Raw genomic sequence first — 20640 nt, 5'->3', positions numbered from 1 at the left:
CTTTCCAAGGGAATATTTGTTCCGTCAAACTCTTTCAAATTAACTGGTACTTAATGGCCTACAACTCATGGCAGATATATTCCTAGTTCTTAAAAATGTGACCCATCTGAATTATATCTGCTTTTAAAAGAAAGCTGAACCATATGCACTTTTAGATAATTTTAAATCATATTCAAACTCTTCTCCTCATTCGAGTTCTCATCTGAAAAATTGAAATACTACTTTAACTGTATAGGTCATAACAGTGTCAGGAGTGCCTTAAAAGGAGAGCAGTCCTCATATTTCACCAGTAAAGCACAAGAAGGCTGCACATCTGAAACAGCTTTAGTATACTGGGTAATTCACATTCACTAAGTGGATTAGCTGAAATAAGCATAATAAATGAAAGAGAATAAAATAAAAAACAATTTCACACTAAGTGAAGGCTTGACTTATAGGAAGTGGCAGCTCTGATGGCCCACGGCATAGAATTAGTTTTGCCACTCGATAATTTGACTGATTCACTCGAGTGGCCAGAAGAGGACATTTTCTGCCTGATTTCAGTGTAATCAAGTCACCTGCTCTGCGATTGCCAGGGCCAAGTCAACTGCACTCTGCTGCACCCCGTGTGCGTGCCCCAAGTAGCAAGAACAGTGTTTCTGCATATGTGTGCAGAACTACTGAGCTGTTAACGATAGTCAGATTTAGCTACATCTGTACATTAGTGTACTTTCATTTGAAACCATATATGCAATATGAAAATAATCTATTCCTTTAAGTCCCTTATTTACATAAAGTTTGGGGCTATTGATGGGATGTTCTCTCAGTTCTGTTACATATACCAGTGAAGAGCTTACGCATTACTTTTACTTAGACAGAAGAGGTGACAGATGCAAATACAGGAGAAAAAGTAATTCCAAGAGACTGGAAATATAAATGACATTTACTTTCTTAATTAGAAGTGACTATGAAATTTTTTATAAACAATTACAGCAAGATTTTGTGTTAAATTGATGTAACACCCATTAAATATAATTTTCCTCTTCATATATATATTATATAAAAAGACTATAATATACATGCAGAGATTTGGGAACGTCTATGAACAACTTGCATGACAGGATGTCAGTTTTATTCCTGCTTTGCTGAACTGGGGTCATATTGATAAATGCAATATATGTGCTCATCTTTAAGTGTATGACTAGTTTCACTGGTTATTATTTATAGCTAACCTTTCAAAGTAATGATTGTATACTGCACGTCAGAAGAACAGAATTTTATATTCCTATTGAAAAGGATACTTTCTTCCCTTTATGCAAATATTAGATTGAGACTGCCCCAGTCAGGAGAGATAATCCACTTAGAAATATCATTATTATTAAAGCACATCCAATCAATATGCAAATGTGAAAAACAGTAATTAAGCATTTTATTTTTTACAATTGTGCAGCGGTAAAAACAAAGATACAAACATCAAAATGATTTAACATTTTCTAACCAATTTTCTACTTGACATATGTTACTGCATGATTCACCCACATTCTTCAGAATCAAAGTCCATGATCTGGCAAACTGAATCTGTTAATAAAATGAAAAGGTGACCTTGCTTAATTTAATAAGTCTGTGTAGAAATACTCTTTCAACATGTTAAAGAATTACAAAAAGGTTATCATAGCTCGCTTTCATGGGAGAGTACTCTACCTTTTCCAGCTCATTTCTCAGGCTTTTACTGTAATTCATTAGATTACATAAAAACAATGTAGATCATTATATTTAATAAAGGCTTTCCTTTCCTAATAAAATGTCTGTCATTTACATTCAGGCATGTATTATATAAAATGCTTCTCTTTCTGAAGTAAAGCTTTTCATATCCAAGTGAGGCAGGAACAGGAGGTTGGTAGCTCTAGGAATTATTTTTCTTTGCAAAGGATTTTCAGAATGAATTCAGTTTCTAGACTGAATCCTCCAGAACTCTGGTCCTACATTTATCTTTAAAATAGGTACAACCAACACGGTAGCAGCAACGCCAGCTGCTATCAGCATGCCTCTCTGCAAACTGAAGAGGTCTCTCTCTTCGGCAAAAGGATAGTGTATGATACTATACTCATTAAGTCAGCTTGTTTTTCTTTACACCAATTAATGTTGACTGTGATAAAATAGTTTATATAATACAAATACATTTCCAGTGAAAACTTAATATGGTCCCAGTCACTTAATGAGAATGATCAGACAAAGAAATCTATTTTAGTTATGCTAGCTTCAAAATAAAAATGTGCGCCTCTTCAAAATGCTCAGTAAGATATGTTTCTTTTCATCGTGAATCCTAATTTGTTGCCAGCACTTGGCATCGTGTTTTATTACTTGGGAAGGGCTGAAAGAAGAGCACATTCTTCTTGTGCAGGAGGAAACACCAACTGCAGCCGCTGTACTTTCTACATAGCAAAGGTCTGCTCCTTGGGAGATCAGCTATACAAGCAGCTTCTCCAGAAAGGACAGTGAGGTAGCCTCCATTGCTAAACTTGCTTCTCTCAATTTTCTGCACATACATAAAAATTATGCCAAAATCTTCTCTCCCAGATTACCAGGGCAATTTTTCACTACTTTACATAGACAGACTCAAATTGTGCCCTCCTGATCACACACAGTATTCTTTCCCTAGCTTGAACATATTTACCATCTTGCTTTCAGCATACCAAGCTCTCCCTTCTGCAAAACCAACGCAAAGGCTAATCCAGAAATCAGCAGCAGCAAATGAAAAATTTCTAGTATTTGTTATCGCTGCCTCAACTCCAGCAGAAATATTTTCAGGATAAGGGAGAACCAGAACTAGGTTTTTGCAAATCATCATCCTCAAACAAGCAGGATTTCCAGCTGTCACCTTGGGCTCCAAGTGCAAGCCACTCCCCGTCACTCTGAGCTGCTCGATGTGGCTACAAAAACCCAAATAACTGCCATCTTTCAGGTGACTTCCCAATCAGCAGCCATTTTGTTAAAATTTTTTCCAATTTTTTTTTCATAAAATGTGTTGCTTCTTTTCACAAACCCTAGTCCACACAAAACACTAAAAGAATGAAGACCACTAGGACAATCAAAAGGGAGTATTGGTTTGACATAGACACTTACTGAATTCACAATTTTGCAAAAGGATCCTCATAGAACATGTTCTCCAAAACGCTATAGTAAGTAGCGGAACACTTATGTTTAAGCAAACAAGTAATCCAATCCAAATGAATGGGATTATTTGTTTGCCTAATCTTAAAAACATACTGAAGTATTTCACTTGTTCAGGACTCCAGAGGTCTGTATCACAAGGACTGAAGCACAACAGCTGTTAAATTACATTTAAAGTACTTAATACCTGACCAGAATTGTAACTATGGAAATACTTGGATTTAAGTATAGTACATGATTACTTTTTAATCCGGTGAGATTCATTCCCTAATTTTTCTGAACAATTTGCAGCAGTGTGGTTATACCAAGAATTTTGCCAAAATACAGCCTTACAAAGCTCTCCTTCAGGAAATCACATTACTCAAATCTAATATAGATCCGAAGGCTGCATTTTAAGGAATATTATTTATGTAAATGTAAATTTTAGCATTGCAAATAGATGATGATGGATCAACATTTTTCTGCAACCAGAGTGTATTATCCAGCCAGTTACAATTGTATTTATTTAAACAGTTATACACAGTTACCCCTCAAAGTCATAGGAATAAAAATTCAAATGCGTGTAGGTATCTTGAGCTTAACAGGTCTTCTGAAATACTGCTGGATAAATCTAAAGCAGAGTAGGAGTATCAGTGGGGATCTACACTCCTTGTCTCTGATGTTGTATGCCATAATATTCCAATTTCTATTGTTAGCACAAAATATGCTGCTTTTAAAATGGAGAATCATGAATAGGCCTTATGTCACCCAAGGTAACAGTCCAGAATCTGAAGATGCTTGATTTGCCTACCAGAGGATTATCACCCTACAGTGCATTTGATGATCCTTGTAACCAGCTAAATCACAATAAGCCATTCTCCATTAGCATGAATGTAAAAGTTTTTCAATGACAATATAACTTAAGTGAATCCAAAAAACCAGCTTCCTACATTAAAATGCAAGACTGTACAAGATGCAGTCAGTCTGGGATTCCTACACAACCACTCTTAAGGCATTTAAATACACTCGCTGTGATAGTGGTTAAAGGTACCGAATGGAAAACATTTCAGACTGTAACTATTTGTTCAACTTAATCATGTTATTGTAAAGGAAAATAAAACCTAACAAAAACTATTCAATTACAATAGTGTTGTTATTGCCAAAACAGTCCTCCAGAAAACAAAGAGCGCTGAAGATAAATCTTTCATACCTCCTGATACTATTTTTGACTTGAAGACATTTCTTAATGATGACTTAAAGGAGCTAAAACAGTTTCAAAGTCAGTTAAAGATGCGACAGAGAGCAGCAGACAGGTATTATGATCATTATAGACCTCAATGCCATCAAACATGAGGCTAACAGAAAAGCTGGTAGTAAAGAACGTCACAGATCATAAAAACAGATAAAAACTTAGTGATTTTGCTAACTCTGTGATACTTCAGCCAGCTTTTTCAAACTGTTCCCTTCCATCTGCAAATCAAGATAAATTCAGCACATACCTGCCCTGAGTGTCAAGACAACATAGTCTTAATTCTCTCAGTGTGACCACTTTGTTGAACACTGTCATCTCAAAAGATGTAGGAACACAGTAGGATCTAATTTTTAAAAAAATTCTGTGCAAATGCTTAAAAATAGAAATATATTACTGAGTTTCACACTTCTCGGACAATAATTAGTAGCTGAGACTATGTGTAAATTAAATTTATGACAAGGTTAACCCTTCAGTAAATTCTCAACAGCTTTACCTATTCCTTTGTCAAAAATGTAATGTCCCACTCAGATAAAGCAGACACTAAAAATGGATCCCTAAAGAAAGATAATATTAAAAGACAAAAGGAAAGAGAGGAACCAAGTGACTCATAGTCACCAAGTAGAGTTTTTAGATTATCAGAACTCTACTGAACGGCTGTATTTTAAAGAGTAATGATATGATCCTGCATTCCTCATTCACTCAAATTCATGCTCCCTTCAGCACAGAAATTTGCTGGCATGAGATGGGGTGGTACTCAATCATGCAGCATACATGGTCTTTAATTTTAAAATCCAGTTAAATAGATGTTCTAACATCATTTTTTATCTCAGAACATTTCATGATAAAATAAAAGAGTGAGCATGTAACTTATTTGTCAGCTTTACTGTGTAGTGGATAACTTTCCTATGTTACTCACACAAGCTTTCATTTCCCAAAGCTATATGCATTCATTATGACAGTAAAAATGAAGAGTTGCTAAAGAGATGTATGCATTTTTATTATTGTTTGAAAAAATAGATCTTTCTACAGTCCTTTGAGCTTCTGAGTGTGTGATTTGTATAAAATATTTCTCATTTTGGGGACACACCAGATGGAGTGCAGGGCACTGTGGGATATGCCATTTATCACAATGACAGTGCGTAGGTAGCACTGATCCTCTCACCACAGGGGGAAGCTAGAGCTGCAAATGTGGAGCAGCATTAAAAGCCCGATGAGTGGAGTTTGGCAACACTTGTACTACTCATTAACTTAATCATATTAATTTATTAGCCATATATATCAAAGTAATACACTACTGAATTGTCACCAAGAACAATTTATAAACTGTTAACGTTCCCCATAGGCAGAGGAGTGTTGTGGCATCCTTAATCAGTATGTTTGCCTTTGATTGAAAATAATAATTTCTACCAAGCCAGGTAATGCCAACAATGACAAAGTCATGCATATGTTTTGCATTATAAATGGAACTTTAAAATGACATCTATGACAACTGAAAAAAAACCCAAAAAGGATAACCGTAAACAGTGAAATGAGCCACAGAAATAGGATATGTAAACATACAAAAATGTTCAGTTAAGTGTGCTGAGAAAGGAAGGGGTTCCCTTAACGCTACAATCGTCTGCTCCTTGCTCTCCAAGGCTCCAGGACTCCTGCCAGCAGCTGCCAGCCACAGTGGCCCTACATCAAACACCCCAAGTGATGAAATCGGTCAATAGATGTTCTGTAAAGTGACCCTGAGTGAATGCTTATTCTTCAAATAACAGCTGTTTCTTGGAAGCAGGTTTTACAATACAGACAGGCAAACCTTCAGAGCCTGGTTTTGGCAACCCCAGTCTCTGAGCAAATGCTACACGTGGAGCAGATCCGCTGCCTCCAGCCCCGCCGTGCCCCTCAATAAGCCAACGTCCTTGCTGCTCCCGTGGCTCTGCTCTTCTGACCCTGAGCACATCTTACAGTTCCTCAGCCAGGAGAGACTGGCGGGCACTGGAGCAACACCAGTCTCGGACAGAAATAAGGAGATGATCTGTGGGGTCAATGGCAGCCGGGAGCTCCCGCAGGCAGCTCTTGCGCATCAGCGAGGCTGTGCTGGCTGACTGTGTGCCCAACCTTGATAAACAGCAAGTGGATACCAAAGACCTTGAAAGCCTCTAGTCTCACTCATTCGCCTAACAAGGATATACCAAATTAAAGTGCCTAAAGACTGCAGATACTGCAAATACTGTTTTATGCTAGCTTTTCTGTAGAAAGAGTAAGTGGCTGCTGGTATCGCTACTTTATTGAAGTAACACATAAAGTTAGCATACTCCTGTGGCCAATTCCATTTGAGTCCCACAATGATGTGACTTCGTATATCTATTAAAATATTAACTTCACTAAAATATTAAATACATGAAACTATTCGGTTCACAACAGCTTCCCTTAACTATTGATAAGAAAAAACTATACCGAAAAAATACTCGTATCTTTATAAACAGGTCAATATTTTAATTACTACATTCTTAAAAACTCTAGACAAACAGCTAATATAACAGTGTCTATTTTAAAAGTCTGTTTATCAAATAAAAAAGGATCACTTCAAGGAAGGTGAAACTAATGTAGCTGGTAATGAAAACATCAGTTTATCTTACACATTTGGAAATGCAGGTGGTTTGCTTCTGTCACCTGGGCAGACCAATGTAAGAAAAAAAGCAGAGACCTGATGATAGATGCTAGCGGCAGGTTTAATCGGGAGGTATTAACACCAGGAAGAGCCTCAGACATCCTGCCCACCTGCGGCAGCACCAGCCACAGCCTCTGTACACAGTATGTTCCAACAAGTTTTCCCTACCACACAGTCATCACCTGGGGGTGAATCTCTGTCTAACCTCTAAATTCTGAATTCTCCCACCTCGCATCCACCAAAGGCCACCAAAGTTGAGTGTCCATTTGAAAATGCCTTGTTTTCCTCTTCTAACACACGATTCCCCATCAGTCAGGCTTCCTCCCATCTCCTGCACTGAGCACCCCGCAGCCCTCAGCCCGAAATCCTCACTGCAGTCTATCCACTGACCTATACTGCACATACCCTGCCAGGGTACACTGGATTAGGCCTACCAGGTTGCTCACAGCTCTGGATGGCAAATCTCAGAAATATAAAATGGCAACAGAAATGTTTTGAACAGGCTCGTGTCGACCTTCCTTGCACCCAGCCTCACCACACCTTTCCAGCACCCCATCAGCTTCTGCTGCATGATTCCCAGCCCACGTGCAGTCAGAGAGATGCCCATCCTACCACTTGAAAACTGCTCCAGAAAGCAGGTGTGTGCCCTGTACCACAGTCTCACAAAGTTCTAGTGGCAGGATGATTTTCTTCATGATCCACCTTCTCCAATACCTTCAAAACAAGACGGAGCAGCCCCCACAATGGTTTTATTGAAATATTAGTAGCCATTCTACAAACTGAATACAGAAAAAATGCAATGAAGACTTCATATAGTGGTTTTCTAACCTTTTGAGAGGACAACCTAAATGAAGGGTAGGAGGACTGAAGTTGGCACGGATAACTATCAAAAGATCCAACTACTCTTTCAGCTTCACTCCTTATCAACAGTTTTCTGAATGACTGGCTTAAAGCTATTCAGCTTCTCTTCACAAAGCACACTACTGCTTCAGACCCTTGTCCTGGTTTCGGCTGGGACAGAGTTGTCTTCCTAGCACCTGGTATAGTGCTATGTTTTGGATTCAGTATGAGAAGAACGTTGATAACACACTGATGTTTTCAGTTGTTGCTGAGGAGTGTTTAGACTAAGTCGAGGCCTTTTCAGCTTCTCATGCCCAGCCAGCAAGAAGGCTGGAGGGGCACAAGAAGTTGGGAGGGGACACAGCCAGGGCAGCTGACCCACACTGGCCAAAGGGGTATTTCATGCCATGTGATGTCACGTCTAGTATATAAACTGGGGGGAGTTGGCCTGGGGAGGATTGTTGCTTGGGAACTAACTGGGCATCGGTTGGCGGGTGGTGAACAATTGCATTGTGCATCACTTGTTCCATATATTCTGATTTTTTTTTATTATTATTGTCATTTTATTATTGTTATTATTATCACTATTAGTTTCTTCCTTTCTGTTCTATTAAACTGTTCTTATGTCAACCCACGAGTTTTACTTTTTTTCCCCGATTCTCTCCCCCATCCCACTGGTTGGGGAGGAGCGAGTAAGCGGCTGTGTGGTGCTTAGTTACTGGCTGGGGTTAAACCACGACAACCCTAAAACTTCCTTGAGAATCTATTGCATAAATAAGTCCCAACTGTCTTGTTAAGATACACTGATGACAAAGACTTGTACTTTAATAGGAGATAAAGCCTTTTTTTGTTAATGTCACGTCATCACACTGCATTGTTTGAAGGACTGAGCCTTTCATGACCATCCCTCTGTGACATCCAGGATTTTTCCTTTGCCCTCACAGCAGGCAAGGGCACCACGCTGATTTCCACATTTCCTACACGAACACAAGAAGGAAAACACTTTCTCCTAAGTTAACGTAAAATGGACAGTACTTAAATATCAGCTCTTGAAGGATGCAGTTTGGGCACGGTTATTGTGCTGTTTACACAAGCCCTTCCAAGTGGTATGCATCCCAGACACATCACCTCACCCTCCTTGATCACAGCAGTTTTAGCCACCCTGCTGCTCTAGTCTCATTGTAACTCAAATGTTCCCATTCCCCAAAGGTGGAAGGTACCTACAAATATTTAAAAAGGTCGAGGCTTCACTTATTACCTTCACAAATTACTTATGTATAAGAGTAGTTGTAGCCCACTTTGCCAAGAGGTAAAAAAATTACGCTCTATTCTGGGAAATGCAGTATGCCTAATTTAACTACCCGTTTATTATGTGAAAATGACCATGTAAACTGAGCTGACACAAACCAAATGGGTGATGAAAATAACAGCACATTTCAAGGAGTGGAAACACAGATGGCTCACTCAAGTCTGCAGGAAGTTACTAATCATCACTCTGTAATACCCTCTACAGACAGATCTGTGAGCTCTGCAGCCAGAACAGCAACTTCTTGAGACCTATCCATCTAACCAAGAGCTAGCCTGGATGCAAACTCCTTCTCTTTAACTTCACAGAAGACTAAAGAGAAGGCAAAAATGAAAAAATGCAATGGATGGATGAATCATGCTGCATTTGCTGATGTGGAGTCTGTTACTGAAATGAGTTTATCTGAAGAAGAAAACAACTCAGACACATTAGAAAATGAGGCAGCCACATAAGAAGAGCAAGAGTGACTTTTTTTTTTTTTTAACAACGTAGGCAGATAAACATAACCATCTGCATATCTGTGCTGTAGGAAGAACTGCCAAGATCAGACAGAGGGATTATCGAGGAGTGGACAAGAAGATGTTAAAAAAAAAATAATTTAAAAAATGCTTTGGGCAATTACCCTGCAGTTAGAGGAAACAAGTAACCGAAGAAGTCACCAAGAGGTAAAGAGCTGATCTTGCCTCCATAGCAGCATCCACTCTACTGGAAGGGATGGATCCAGCCCTACCATGCTGCAAACCCTCCTCAGTCTCTGCCCCAGTCTTGGTCCCACAGCCGTCTGAAACACTGTGTGGGAACAGAGAGTGCTTCATGCGGAAAGCCCCCCCTAAATCAGCAGGTCACAGAGCAGGGGACAGCCAGGGGCAGGGAACAGATTCAGTTTTACATACAAGTGCTGTGGGCCAAAACTGTCAGAACCAGAGGAAATTATATGCAAGTAAGATCATAAATAACCAAAGTAAAACTTAGGCAGTACATAACAGGTTAATAACCCTGCAACTTTTATCCCACTCTGTTACCCACCACTCAGAAGACTGGAAGAAAAACCTCTATTCTGTGAGAAGTGTTAAAATGCATTTTGTTCTTAGTTCAGACAAAAGGAAAGGATCCAGTTGCGAGAGTTTTGAAGGCAACCAGAGCAAAGCAGTAAGTAATTAAGTGTACACAGGAATAAATAAAGCTAATGAAGGCTTCATATCCCAGGTGCTCCATCAAGTTTACAACAGCTCAAATCCCCACTGAGTTTAGAAGTGGCTCTTTAGGCACCTTTCCTTACTCAGCAATTCCCCCAACTTTTACACTGTTCTTTCTTTATGAACAAGATAAACAACTCAAAAACATCAGGAGCTCTGATTCCTGAGTGACAAGCCTCCACAGACTGTCAGCATGGAGCTGCCCTGCCATGGCTTGGTGGCAGGGCTGCTTCGTCTGTGCGGACCTGTCTTGTTCAGGATCCTCAATGATGCTGAGATGCTCTGGAAGTGCACATTTTCTCCTGCCTACAAGCTGCTCCCAAAACTCTTTTTCAGCTACTTGAGGCACACTCTCTGTGACTTTCGGCGCTTCGTCATGCCGAGGTTTTCACAGGCAGCTCTCAAGGTCAGGAAGGCGGCCACCCTGGGCCTGGGCTGAAAGACAGTCCCCCAGGGCCAATCTTCTCATGCAGCCCTCCACATGTTAAATAAAGCGGGATGTATCCTAGTCATCACTTCAGACTCCAAACAACTTACAACAGTCTAGAAATTCAACTTAAAAATTTTTTATTCAAACTCTGTGATACCCAAAATATCTGTGAGACACAGAATGTGTCTGTGATACTATTTTACTGTGCATAGTCAGCACACTGCATCCTAAAATATTTCCCAATTTAAAGCAATATGGTAGTCGGCATAATTCGATGTCCTATTTGCAAACACACACAGGCTGGAAAAGTAATATGGAATATTTTGGATTTCTGACAAGACATTACCAATGCATAGTGGCTCTTGTGCTTTCTTGCCCACTGGTAATAATATAAAAAAACACCAAATGCATGAAATTCCTGAGCTGAAAACACGACAGAGCTACTAAAAAAAGACCCTCATTTACAAACTGCTCATAAGAGTAAAAACACAGTTCTTGATCCCTGCCACATATATGAACAGTACATGAAGTTGCACTAGCTCAGCTGTGGCGCCTGGCTCTAGCAAAATGCTTTCATGCTTTATTAACTACTTCAGTTAAGGTTACTGTGACTATTGCTTAAGAATGTTCATTCCGACTTCCACAGTGATAAAGGTTATTGGTTCACTGTGAAGTCCTTGTGACACTTGGAGTCGTAGGAGAAATTAAACATCTCAGCTTTGTTATTCCCCTGAACACTGAGACCCGCTGAGGCACTCAGTTGCAGTGCAATAGGTTCTGCAAGCAGAGTAATCTGCAAGTTCAAGACAGAAGTTGCTATACTCCTATTAATCATTTTTTTTTAATCCTGCTTTCCCTGTAAGATGTTCTATGACTTTATATTCTGCTAAACACTTCACTAAGTTTGGTTATTATGGAGATACAATACATTCAGACTGGACTTTGACAGTAATCCTAAAACTGCTAAGCCTGTTGAATATTTAAACAATTACTTTTACGAATACAGTCTGTTAATATAGCTTTATTACCAAAATAAACTTACCTTTAGCACACATCAATTAATAAAAAATTAAAACACTCATCAGCATAGCACAAGATTTAATTTAAACTCTATTAATAAATTAATGAAGTGAAATAAAATACTATGCATTAAATTATGTTTAGGGCTTGTTTATAACTTCACATATTTTCATGCTAGTTCTCCATATTATGATATTGAATGCAGATTGTTATTGTTAAAGTACAATCCACTGTGGCAATGCGGATTTATCTGCTTTTCAAGTGTTTCTTCTATAATTCGTACAAGCATTTCTCTATCTTCCCAGCATACATTAATGATGTTGCAATACAATACACATTAGCCACGCTGTTCATATCCCATGAGAACTAAAATACACATGCATTTGAAAGGAAGAAATGCATGCTACAGGGTTCTCTGAGACAATCGTTCATTTTCTTTTTTTTTTTTCTTTTACAAAAATAACACATTTAATGGAATTTCCTGTAAGGAAATTACAATTAATAAAGAACTAAATTATAAATCCATTAGATTTCAGTCACTGCAGCAACAAAACAGAGTTTTCATGAACACTCAAAAAACCCAATAATGTAACCTCTGGTAAAGCTTGAAAAAGCCCTGAAGGACAAGGCAGTTAGATCAATATTAGTTTATTTTAACTGCTGTGCAGTATGAAGAGATGAGGCTGATCATCTGATGGATTTTATTACCTGTCGGAGAGATAAGTCCTGGTGATAAGAGGCCTGGAACTCCATGGGGCAGAAGACGTGCATTTTCTTGTATCGCAACTCCTAGTGAACGCTTGGGGGGTCTTCCTGGTCGTGAGCTGATAAAATAAGAGGATAAATGAAAACACATTTTCTTTTTGAAATATTTGCTTACTACACATAGTATTGATTTGTACAAAATATATGAACCATCAATGATGCACAAAAATATATTAGAAATTCTTGCCTAGGAAAAAAGAAAAATAAGTTGATCAAACATACAAGAATTGTATAGGTTTCAAATGAACTAACAATACACTGCCAAACAGCACCTATAGTTAACACAGTCAGGAACTCAAAGTCACATAAATAACTAGAAAGCTAAGATTTTTTTTTTTATTTTATTTTTTTTTAATCTGGACCACAAGACGAGAAAGCAAGCAATCCATATTTCTACCCCTATTGTACCATTACTTTGCTAATTAATAGCTTTTTCTTAATATGACTATCTGTAAAATGGATCTCAAGAAATTCAGATGCATGTGTAACTCACACGTAAAGTCTTGAAAAATGCAATTAGATGCATTACTCAGCTCACAAGCCAGGCTTTATATGGGTTGTGGATTAATGATGCAATGACTACAGGGATGCCAGAGCTACTGAGACTGGGTGCACCAGAATTTATTAGCTCGGACCCTGCACTGGATGAATACAGCCACGCTGCTGCTAGCTGCCGCTATGAACCAGCTCAGGGCTGACCAGGCATCTCAGCCTGGCTGACCAGGCTGCTTCACAGAAGGCACATCTACATGTACCTCTACTACCCATACAGTAGTCAAGCTTTTCCATTATCCAGGGCTTCCATGACCTTAGAGGTGGCTAGTGGAAAAGGGTCACAGCAGTAACTGCTCCAAAGTCTGGGCCACGCACCTGCTTGACAGAAAACTAAAAGTTGTCCTGCCTAAAGACGAGAAGTTGAAACCTTGAATGCAATATAATCTTAAACCTTGCCTTCTGAATCACGGCAGGTAACTGCCTACTTCTGATGATGCAGCAATAATTTAACACTGAGCTTTTCCAAAACTGACTACTTATCTTTACAGACTGATTGGTGTTTTCAATTATTACAGATAGGTTAAACCAAAGAATGTTAGCCCAACCCGTCAAAAATCTCACCATCCCTTGACCACCTTATGAATTATGATTGCAGTTTTTAAATCCAAAATGTTAAATGTCTGATTACAGACCTGTTACATTTAACTATCATTTTCAACTACCACATTTATCCCTTACATCAGAGTGTGCACATGCAATCATCCTACACAGCTGCCATCATAATACAGAGATTTACAGACCAAAAACCCATTTGAATCAACTCCTCCCCAAGCCAGCTAATAAAAATGCAACCTCTTTATGTTTGGAAAAGCATTGCTGCTTCTCTTTGGTAAAAACAGATTTTACTCTGTTGAGTAATAGAGCTTTTGACAAAACATAGCGAAACATTGTATAAAATAACTAAGCTGCAACAATGAATGAGGTCTCAATAGAAAACATTTCCAAAATGCTTCTAGTTCACAAAGAAATTTAAGTTAAACCTCACTCTATCAACTTACAGTGGCAAAGCCCTCCATCAATATAAGACAAACTCTGCGTTTAAATGAAGACAACTTCCAGCAACACTACACAGAGGTACCATTAACCTGTTCATTTTTCACAGTGTTCTAGTGTTATTTTGTTTTACTGTACATCAAAGTAGCACAAAATCATTTTCTTGGTTTATTATTTTATCTCTATAAAACTATTCCCACTCTTTTTAGCTTTGCATTTGTCCATTTTGTATTTCATTTTATTCAGTACTTCTTCCATTTTTCTTTTTTATGCTTTAAGTTGTTTATCATACTATGATGGCTATGTAATAAAGCCTACTACAAGAGCCCAGATTCACTAGGCTATAATAAAGTAAACCTAAAATAAGAGTATTTGAGTTTTGCAGGAAGTTAGAGGCACACATGCATTCTCTATTAAAATCACCTGCTGAAATCATCCACTGCACAAGAAGATTGTCTAACAGACAGTATTAGGCTGGTATGTGAAGGTTTTAAACAAAAAAGAATCGCTGCTCTTTTGATTTACGGAAGTCTCTGCTTATACATATGCATGTCTAAGTGCTTAGTTTGCACTAACTGTCTGAAAAAAATTACAAAACAGCTAAAATTAGCAGCTTTCTCCAGCAGAAGAGCTCAATCAACTAAACTACAAAACATTCTCTTCTCAAGCTCAAATACTAACAAATCTTTTCCATAGAACTCCATATGTTGATATTAATCTAAGAAGAACATTTTTAAAATTAAACAAACAGTTTTAAAAGATTTTTATGAAGAGACATTTTATTTATAATTTGGGTTTTCAGGGGAAGGGGAGGGGAGACAACAGAGTTTCATTCCTGGTTACGCAGTTTTTGCACAGACAACAGTTTATGTTAATAACTCTGTTGACTCTGAGCAGACAACTTGAAGCCCACAGGTTTACCAGATCAGATCTTAAGGTGTTTCCCAGCATATACTACAAGCAGAAGTGAAATTCTCCAATCTGTGGTTATGCACTGACCTGTACCGAATGGCCAAGGTTAAAGACAAGTTTTAGGAGATGATGAAAGAGAGGTTTGCACCAAAACTTACTCAGTTCTCTTTCAGAGTCCCACTGATTGCATTTATATCCTGCCTACTTACAGACGTAAGGCAAAGACCATTGGGAAAACACAGCACTGTTTTCTCTGGGTTTTGGTGTCTTTCGGATTGTGGTCCTTTTGGGGAAGGGGTTTGATAGATTCTGAAGGAAAAAAAAATTTGCATACTTCTAACCTACTCATGTCCTTTTAGTGACTATTACTATAAAGCACTAACTACTAGGGGCCAGATTCTGGTCTTTCTTACACAGCTGTAGCCATAATAATTTGAATGCAATTGTTCCCAGCTGAACCTGTTCAAATAAAATCGAAGTCCTTTGCCTCTAACTTAATGTTAGCTTTTAAATGAAAAACTCAAGGCTGGATGCTACTTATAGCTGACTGTCATTCATACAACACCTGCGAAAGAACCATTTGAGTCTTTAACACTGTGTTCTGTAGTTTACATATGAACCCCTTTAATGCTGTATGTCTGGTTCTGAATCAAGGAAACAAAGGGAAGAGCCTCGCAGCATTCTGACATGCTACTGCTGAGTCTGCAGCAGGTACCCCACACTTCCAGCTAGATTGCCTGAAGATGACCGTGATGGAGACCGTGTCACCCATCACGAAGCAAGATCTTCTGCCTGGGAAGACACCAAAACTCACAGAAAGCACCTCGGCAGCATATCTGAATCCAAACACTTCCAGTCCCGTTTTGGCCAGAAACAAGTTTTCTGGCATTTTTGTTTAAACGTGAAACCAGAAATTTCATAGAGAAAGGATACACATGTTTGCTCTAAATCCTATTTTTTTAATAAGATGTACACAAAGGAAACAAAAACATTAGCAGATTCAAAATTTTTATGGGATTTACTTTATGTTGTGAATATGCTGCGGTCAGGGCTAGGGCTGGCATCACCAAGCAATGAAATCTCACTGGTCTGTCTCAACACCCCCAGTACCTAGTACGCTTCCTATCGTCTTATGAAGTCTAGAATTCCGACAATTTTCACATTTACTGTGTAAACATATCTAATCTTGACATTTCAGGGAAAATTGCTAATACAAGCCTTGAACAGAAATCATTGTAAGGCAAGTAGAATTATCATCTGGGGAGAGTTAAGACATCGTTTGTGATTATGTAAGTATTACCATACAAATGCTAATAGCATTAGCATATGAATATTAACTTTATTTAATATTATTTCTCCTAATCTTTTGTCACCCTGCTCTTTCATTGCATTTTCTTCTTCAGCTTTTCCTTTAGCTCATTCAAGAAATTTATAAATCCAAGAAGTGTAGAAAAATCTTTTCCTCATTGATAACCAAGGGAGCATAAACAGGAATGATCAGCTTCAAACAATTTTAAATGCATTTCTTTGAGATTTTAAAATCTCTACATACATTTTATATTTGCCATTAGTAGATCTTTGGCAACGGAAAATGACTCAATTCTAAATTAGATGCTACTTCAGTTAGAAACTGCTAGTTTATAGATATCTCTTAAAAACAGTTTAAAGTACAAGAGTTATGGTCACAAGTGAAGACCATGGAGACTAAAACAGAAGTACAATACCGTTTCTCACTAACAGATTTATTAATCTTATTCTTTTTACTAAATAAATGCAAATAAATTGGCCAGCTCAAAGTTTATACTGATTAAAATTCTATTAGTAACTCTCAAAAACCCAAAAAGTCCTCGGGTCATCAATTACTTGAAAGCAAAGATGAATGGAAGTTTTGGGCTTTTACCTTTTTTTACACTACGTTATATAGTCCATTCTTGCCACCCTCTCCATCCCACCCCTGAAAAATCACTAACTCTGAAAGAGAAAAATGAACTAATCTGAATGTTGTTCATTTTTGTATTTTGCTTGGAATTAAATTTGTCAGAGACTAAATTACATTTTAAGCAGTATATTTGACACTCAAAATTTATCTAGTAAAACGTTGAGAAATCATTCATGAATGTCTGTTTTTCCTTTATTTTCTATTCCTGTTGAGAGCTAATTTTATTATTTTTCCTCTCAAAGTTTTATACATTCCCTAGACATCCCAAGGATTTTTAATTTGTATCAAAACATAGAATAAGGCTATTTCTGTGATTTTGTTAAAATTACTGATCAGCTCCATCTTTTATAACTCTTTTTTACACTCATTATAGACAACTATATTTCATAAAATCCACAAATTCATCAACACTTTGTGAAATGTAATTAATCAGTGGAAACATACAGCACACCACTGTTGATGTATGATAGTGCTCTACTTTTGTGCTTTTAAATATAGGAGATTTACTGGAATCAGAAGTGAATTTGCATATTAATCAAGACAAATAAACATGTGGTGATTTAACTAGGAAACTGTTATTTGGATGACAATTTAATCAGCACAGGTTGAAAGGTCCATCACTGCAGCATCCTGTTTCTGCTAAAATATTGATTGCGTTACTGATTTCAGTAATGCTTTATTTTACAGGGCACAAATAACCATGTAATTACTCTTTAATTGAATGGTAATTGCTTGCTGGCAATTATTTGTTAAGTTTTGGAGTTTAATTACTAGCTTATTTGTGTTTTGTGAAATAAAGTGTTATGTATTAGTAGCCCAAAATATTTTCTGTATGAATGGTCTGTCAAAACTAGAAAAGTAAGTTATGATGGTATGCATTTGACAAATAACACTATAACACTAAAACTATTATTAAAAGGATCAGATGAATCTTTGAATGCTTTCCCTTTACAAAATTAACATTAGATGTAACATTTGTAAGATAAATGGGGGAATACTGTACCACACAAGCATGATTTCCTCTGGGGTCTAGTCCACCATTTAGCATAATTTATCCTGATGCTTTGCTTTTCATTCTCTGGGCTTCTTTAGAGGAACTGAAATAGTATCCTATCCTCTTGAGAGCAAAGAATAAACCAAGTAGAAATATATTTCAACAGTACTTCATATTTCTGCAACTGAAGTGGATTACCACCAGCACATTATCTTAGCAGCCTATAAACTTTGTAGACTTGGCAGTTAGCTAGATAACAAGGGAAAGCATTATGTCTTGCAGTGTCAATGAGATATGACACATTCTGTGATATATTTATTCCAAGTTGTGATAGATGAGGTACCCGATACTTTGATCGTTAAGATTTGAATTTTACTTCTACACTTTTCATTTTTGTCATCAACTATTTATGAATTGGCAGTAGGTAGTCTAGCAAGGACTGCTGATTTTGTTTTTTTCAAAAGATATCCAGTTAATAAATTAATTATTGATTCCACGAAGCTTGAGCTATTTGGTATAAAAATGTGCTAGACTTGTGATTTAGGAAGCTCTCATATGTATCACAGATTTCTTCAATAGCAACATATTTTATTAGGCTTAAAGGAGAAATACAGAAGTACTATATGACATGCTGCGTAAATTGCTCTGATAATAGTGGCAGTAACTGGTGCAAGTACCCAGAAGTAAAAAAAAACAAACCAAAAACCCAAAAACAAAACTGAAAAAAACCCCAAACCAACAAAAAAACCACAACGACAACAACAACAAAACAACCACCAAAACCCACAATCTTAGTTGCTTTCCTGAAACAGGTACAGGAAGCACAAATTAAAATTTTGCTGTCCTCAAAGATCATGAAATACCTCATACTGATTGTGAAAGGTACTCTTTGAAGCCTTTACCAATAAACGTACCATCTTGATAGTTCGAGTTAAAATTATTTCCTATTACCCTACGATTTGTACTTGTAGCATGGATTTAAAATAATCTCTTTACTTTGGCATTTATTACAACATTTCAAAGATGCCAATGGTAGTTAAACTCTACTTGACCTTTCAGTGTTTAAGAAGAGAAGCAAACTCTGACCTCCCAGCAACCCGATTCTGTCTCCTCTCAGCACTGGCAAACTGATCACTTGTCTAACCATTGCAGGACATTGGATCACCAGCCACATCAAAGGCAACAAGAGCCAATTCAGCAGGAGGAAAAAAGTCATCCATGCAAAATGGGCAATTAACATTAATCATACATGAAGTTGTTTGAGCTGATAACTAGAACCTGGTCCCTATGGCAACTCTCATAACAGTGCCTACACCAGCAGGAGGAGAGCCACAGCTCATCTTCCATGGGCTCAGAGCACTCCCTTCTCACTTCAGCGGACAGAAGGAAATTGTGGAGAAAAGGTCTGACACTCCAAACCAAAATCTTCCTACTTGATTCTCTGGGTTTTTCCAGTGAAGAAGGTTGTCAACATCAGCCTCAGTGAAAATGTCAGTGGAAGTTTGTTCCTAAAGCATCACAAATCTGAACTTTTTTTCTGTCATTACGAATTGGTGTTACTGTTAGAAAAAAAAAAAGACTCCTTAATAACACTGAATTATTCAGAGCCGGGACTGAAGTGGATTAGAACTTTATTAACTTTACCATTAAGAATGTTAAGTAGCACATTGTCATTGCGTTCTTCCTAAAAATCAGGCATTAGTGAAAGTCCAGTATAGATCTGAATAGTATCACCTGTATTTCCCTTATCAACAACTAGGATGGTAAGTTCAGAAACTTCCCCATCAACACAAGCTGTGTACGCAGCAGCAACAGCAAGTGAACAATTGCACTGGTTGACCCTCGTCTGTATGGCCACTCTTTCCCTTTTAACACCCAGCTCACGGCCCACAGATGGTTTCTCATGCGCAGACATCTAAATTGGTACCTACTCCAGACTCCAGGCTGGTAAAACAGGCTGCCTTGGGGCAGACCTGCTGCACCTTCCCAAGTACTCCTGACCTGCAGGAATCTCTTTCTTCAAGGCCAGGAGCACCTTAGCACACGTGATCTCCACTCCATTTGGGTTCTACCAGTGCAGTCAACAATGACATGGAGGAGTTGGAAGCGTGATTCACCAAGCCTGTCACCAAGGTCCACATACAGTTACTCTCCTGAAGTTACTGCAATGAGTTTTGGTCCTTGGGGGGTGAAGGCCTCTCAGCCACACAGCTTACCCACCCTCTACCTCATCTTTTCCTTACTTTTCGTACCAGTCCTATTCCCATCCCACCCAGTTCACTTCATCCAATCCCTCTCTCCCACATTTGGCCATTGTCCAACCTTCTGAATACTTCTCATTTTCTGCTCTTAACCTGTCCATCACTTCTATCTTCAAGACCGTAGCTACCTTTAATTGCTTCCCTCCCATCCTCCACCTCTTGCCAAACTCCCAGTTATCCTCTGTTCCTGGTCTCCCTCTCTATGTTTTTTGGGGGGAGTTCCCCACCCCACTGAGAGCAGCTCCAGTGCTAACTCCTACTATGAATTTTATACTTAATAAGGAGAGAGGGGATGCCTGAGCCATACCTCAGCACATGAGCCGAGACAGCCACCTGCCAAATGCTTTCTGCCTCCTCCTTCACCTTCCTCCCCTGGGAATGGTGGGGGG

General features: G+C 38.3%; 1 protein-coding gene across 1 annotated transcript in view; it reads right to left on the bottom strand.

Moving 5' to 3' along the window:
• Nucleotides 1-20640, bottom strand: part of DACH2 (dachshund family transcription factor 2) — a gene marked incomplete at its 5' end in the record, with an annotated part of 315957 nt that overhangs the window by 142804 nt on the left and 152513 nt on the right. Inside the window, one exon of the mRNA XM_010572538.1 lies at nt 12541-12656. Within this exon, the coding sequence (XP_010570840.1) occupies nt 12541-12656 (116 nt within the window). The remainder of the gene's footprint in view (nt 1-12540; nt 12657-20640) is intronic.

The sequence above is a fragment of the Haliaeetus leucocephalus genome, unplaced genomic scaffold (genome assembly GCF_000737465.1).
Source record: "Haliaeetus leucocephalus isolate CR32 unplaced genomic scaffold, Haliaeetus_leucocephalus-4.0 Scaffold340, whole genome shotgun sequence".
Classification (NCBI taxonomy): Eukaryota; Metazoa; Chordata; class Aves; order Accipitriformes; family Accipitridae; genus Haliaeetus; species Haliaeetus leucocephalus.
The sequence above is the reverse complement of the archived record's forward strand: the minus strand, read 5'-3'. Positions and strand labels throughout refer to the sequence as shown.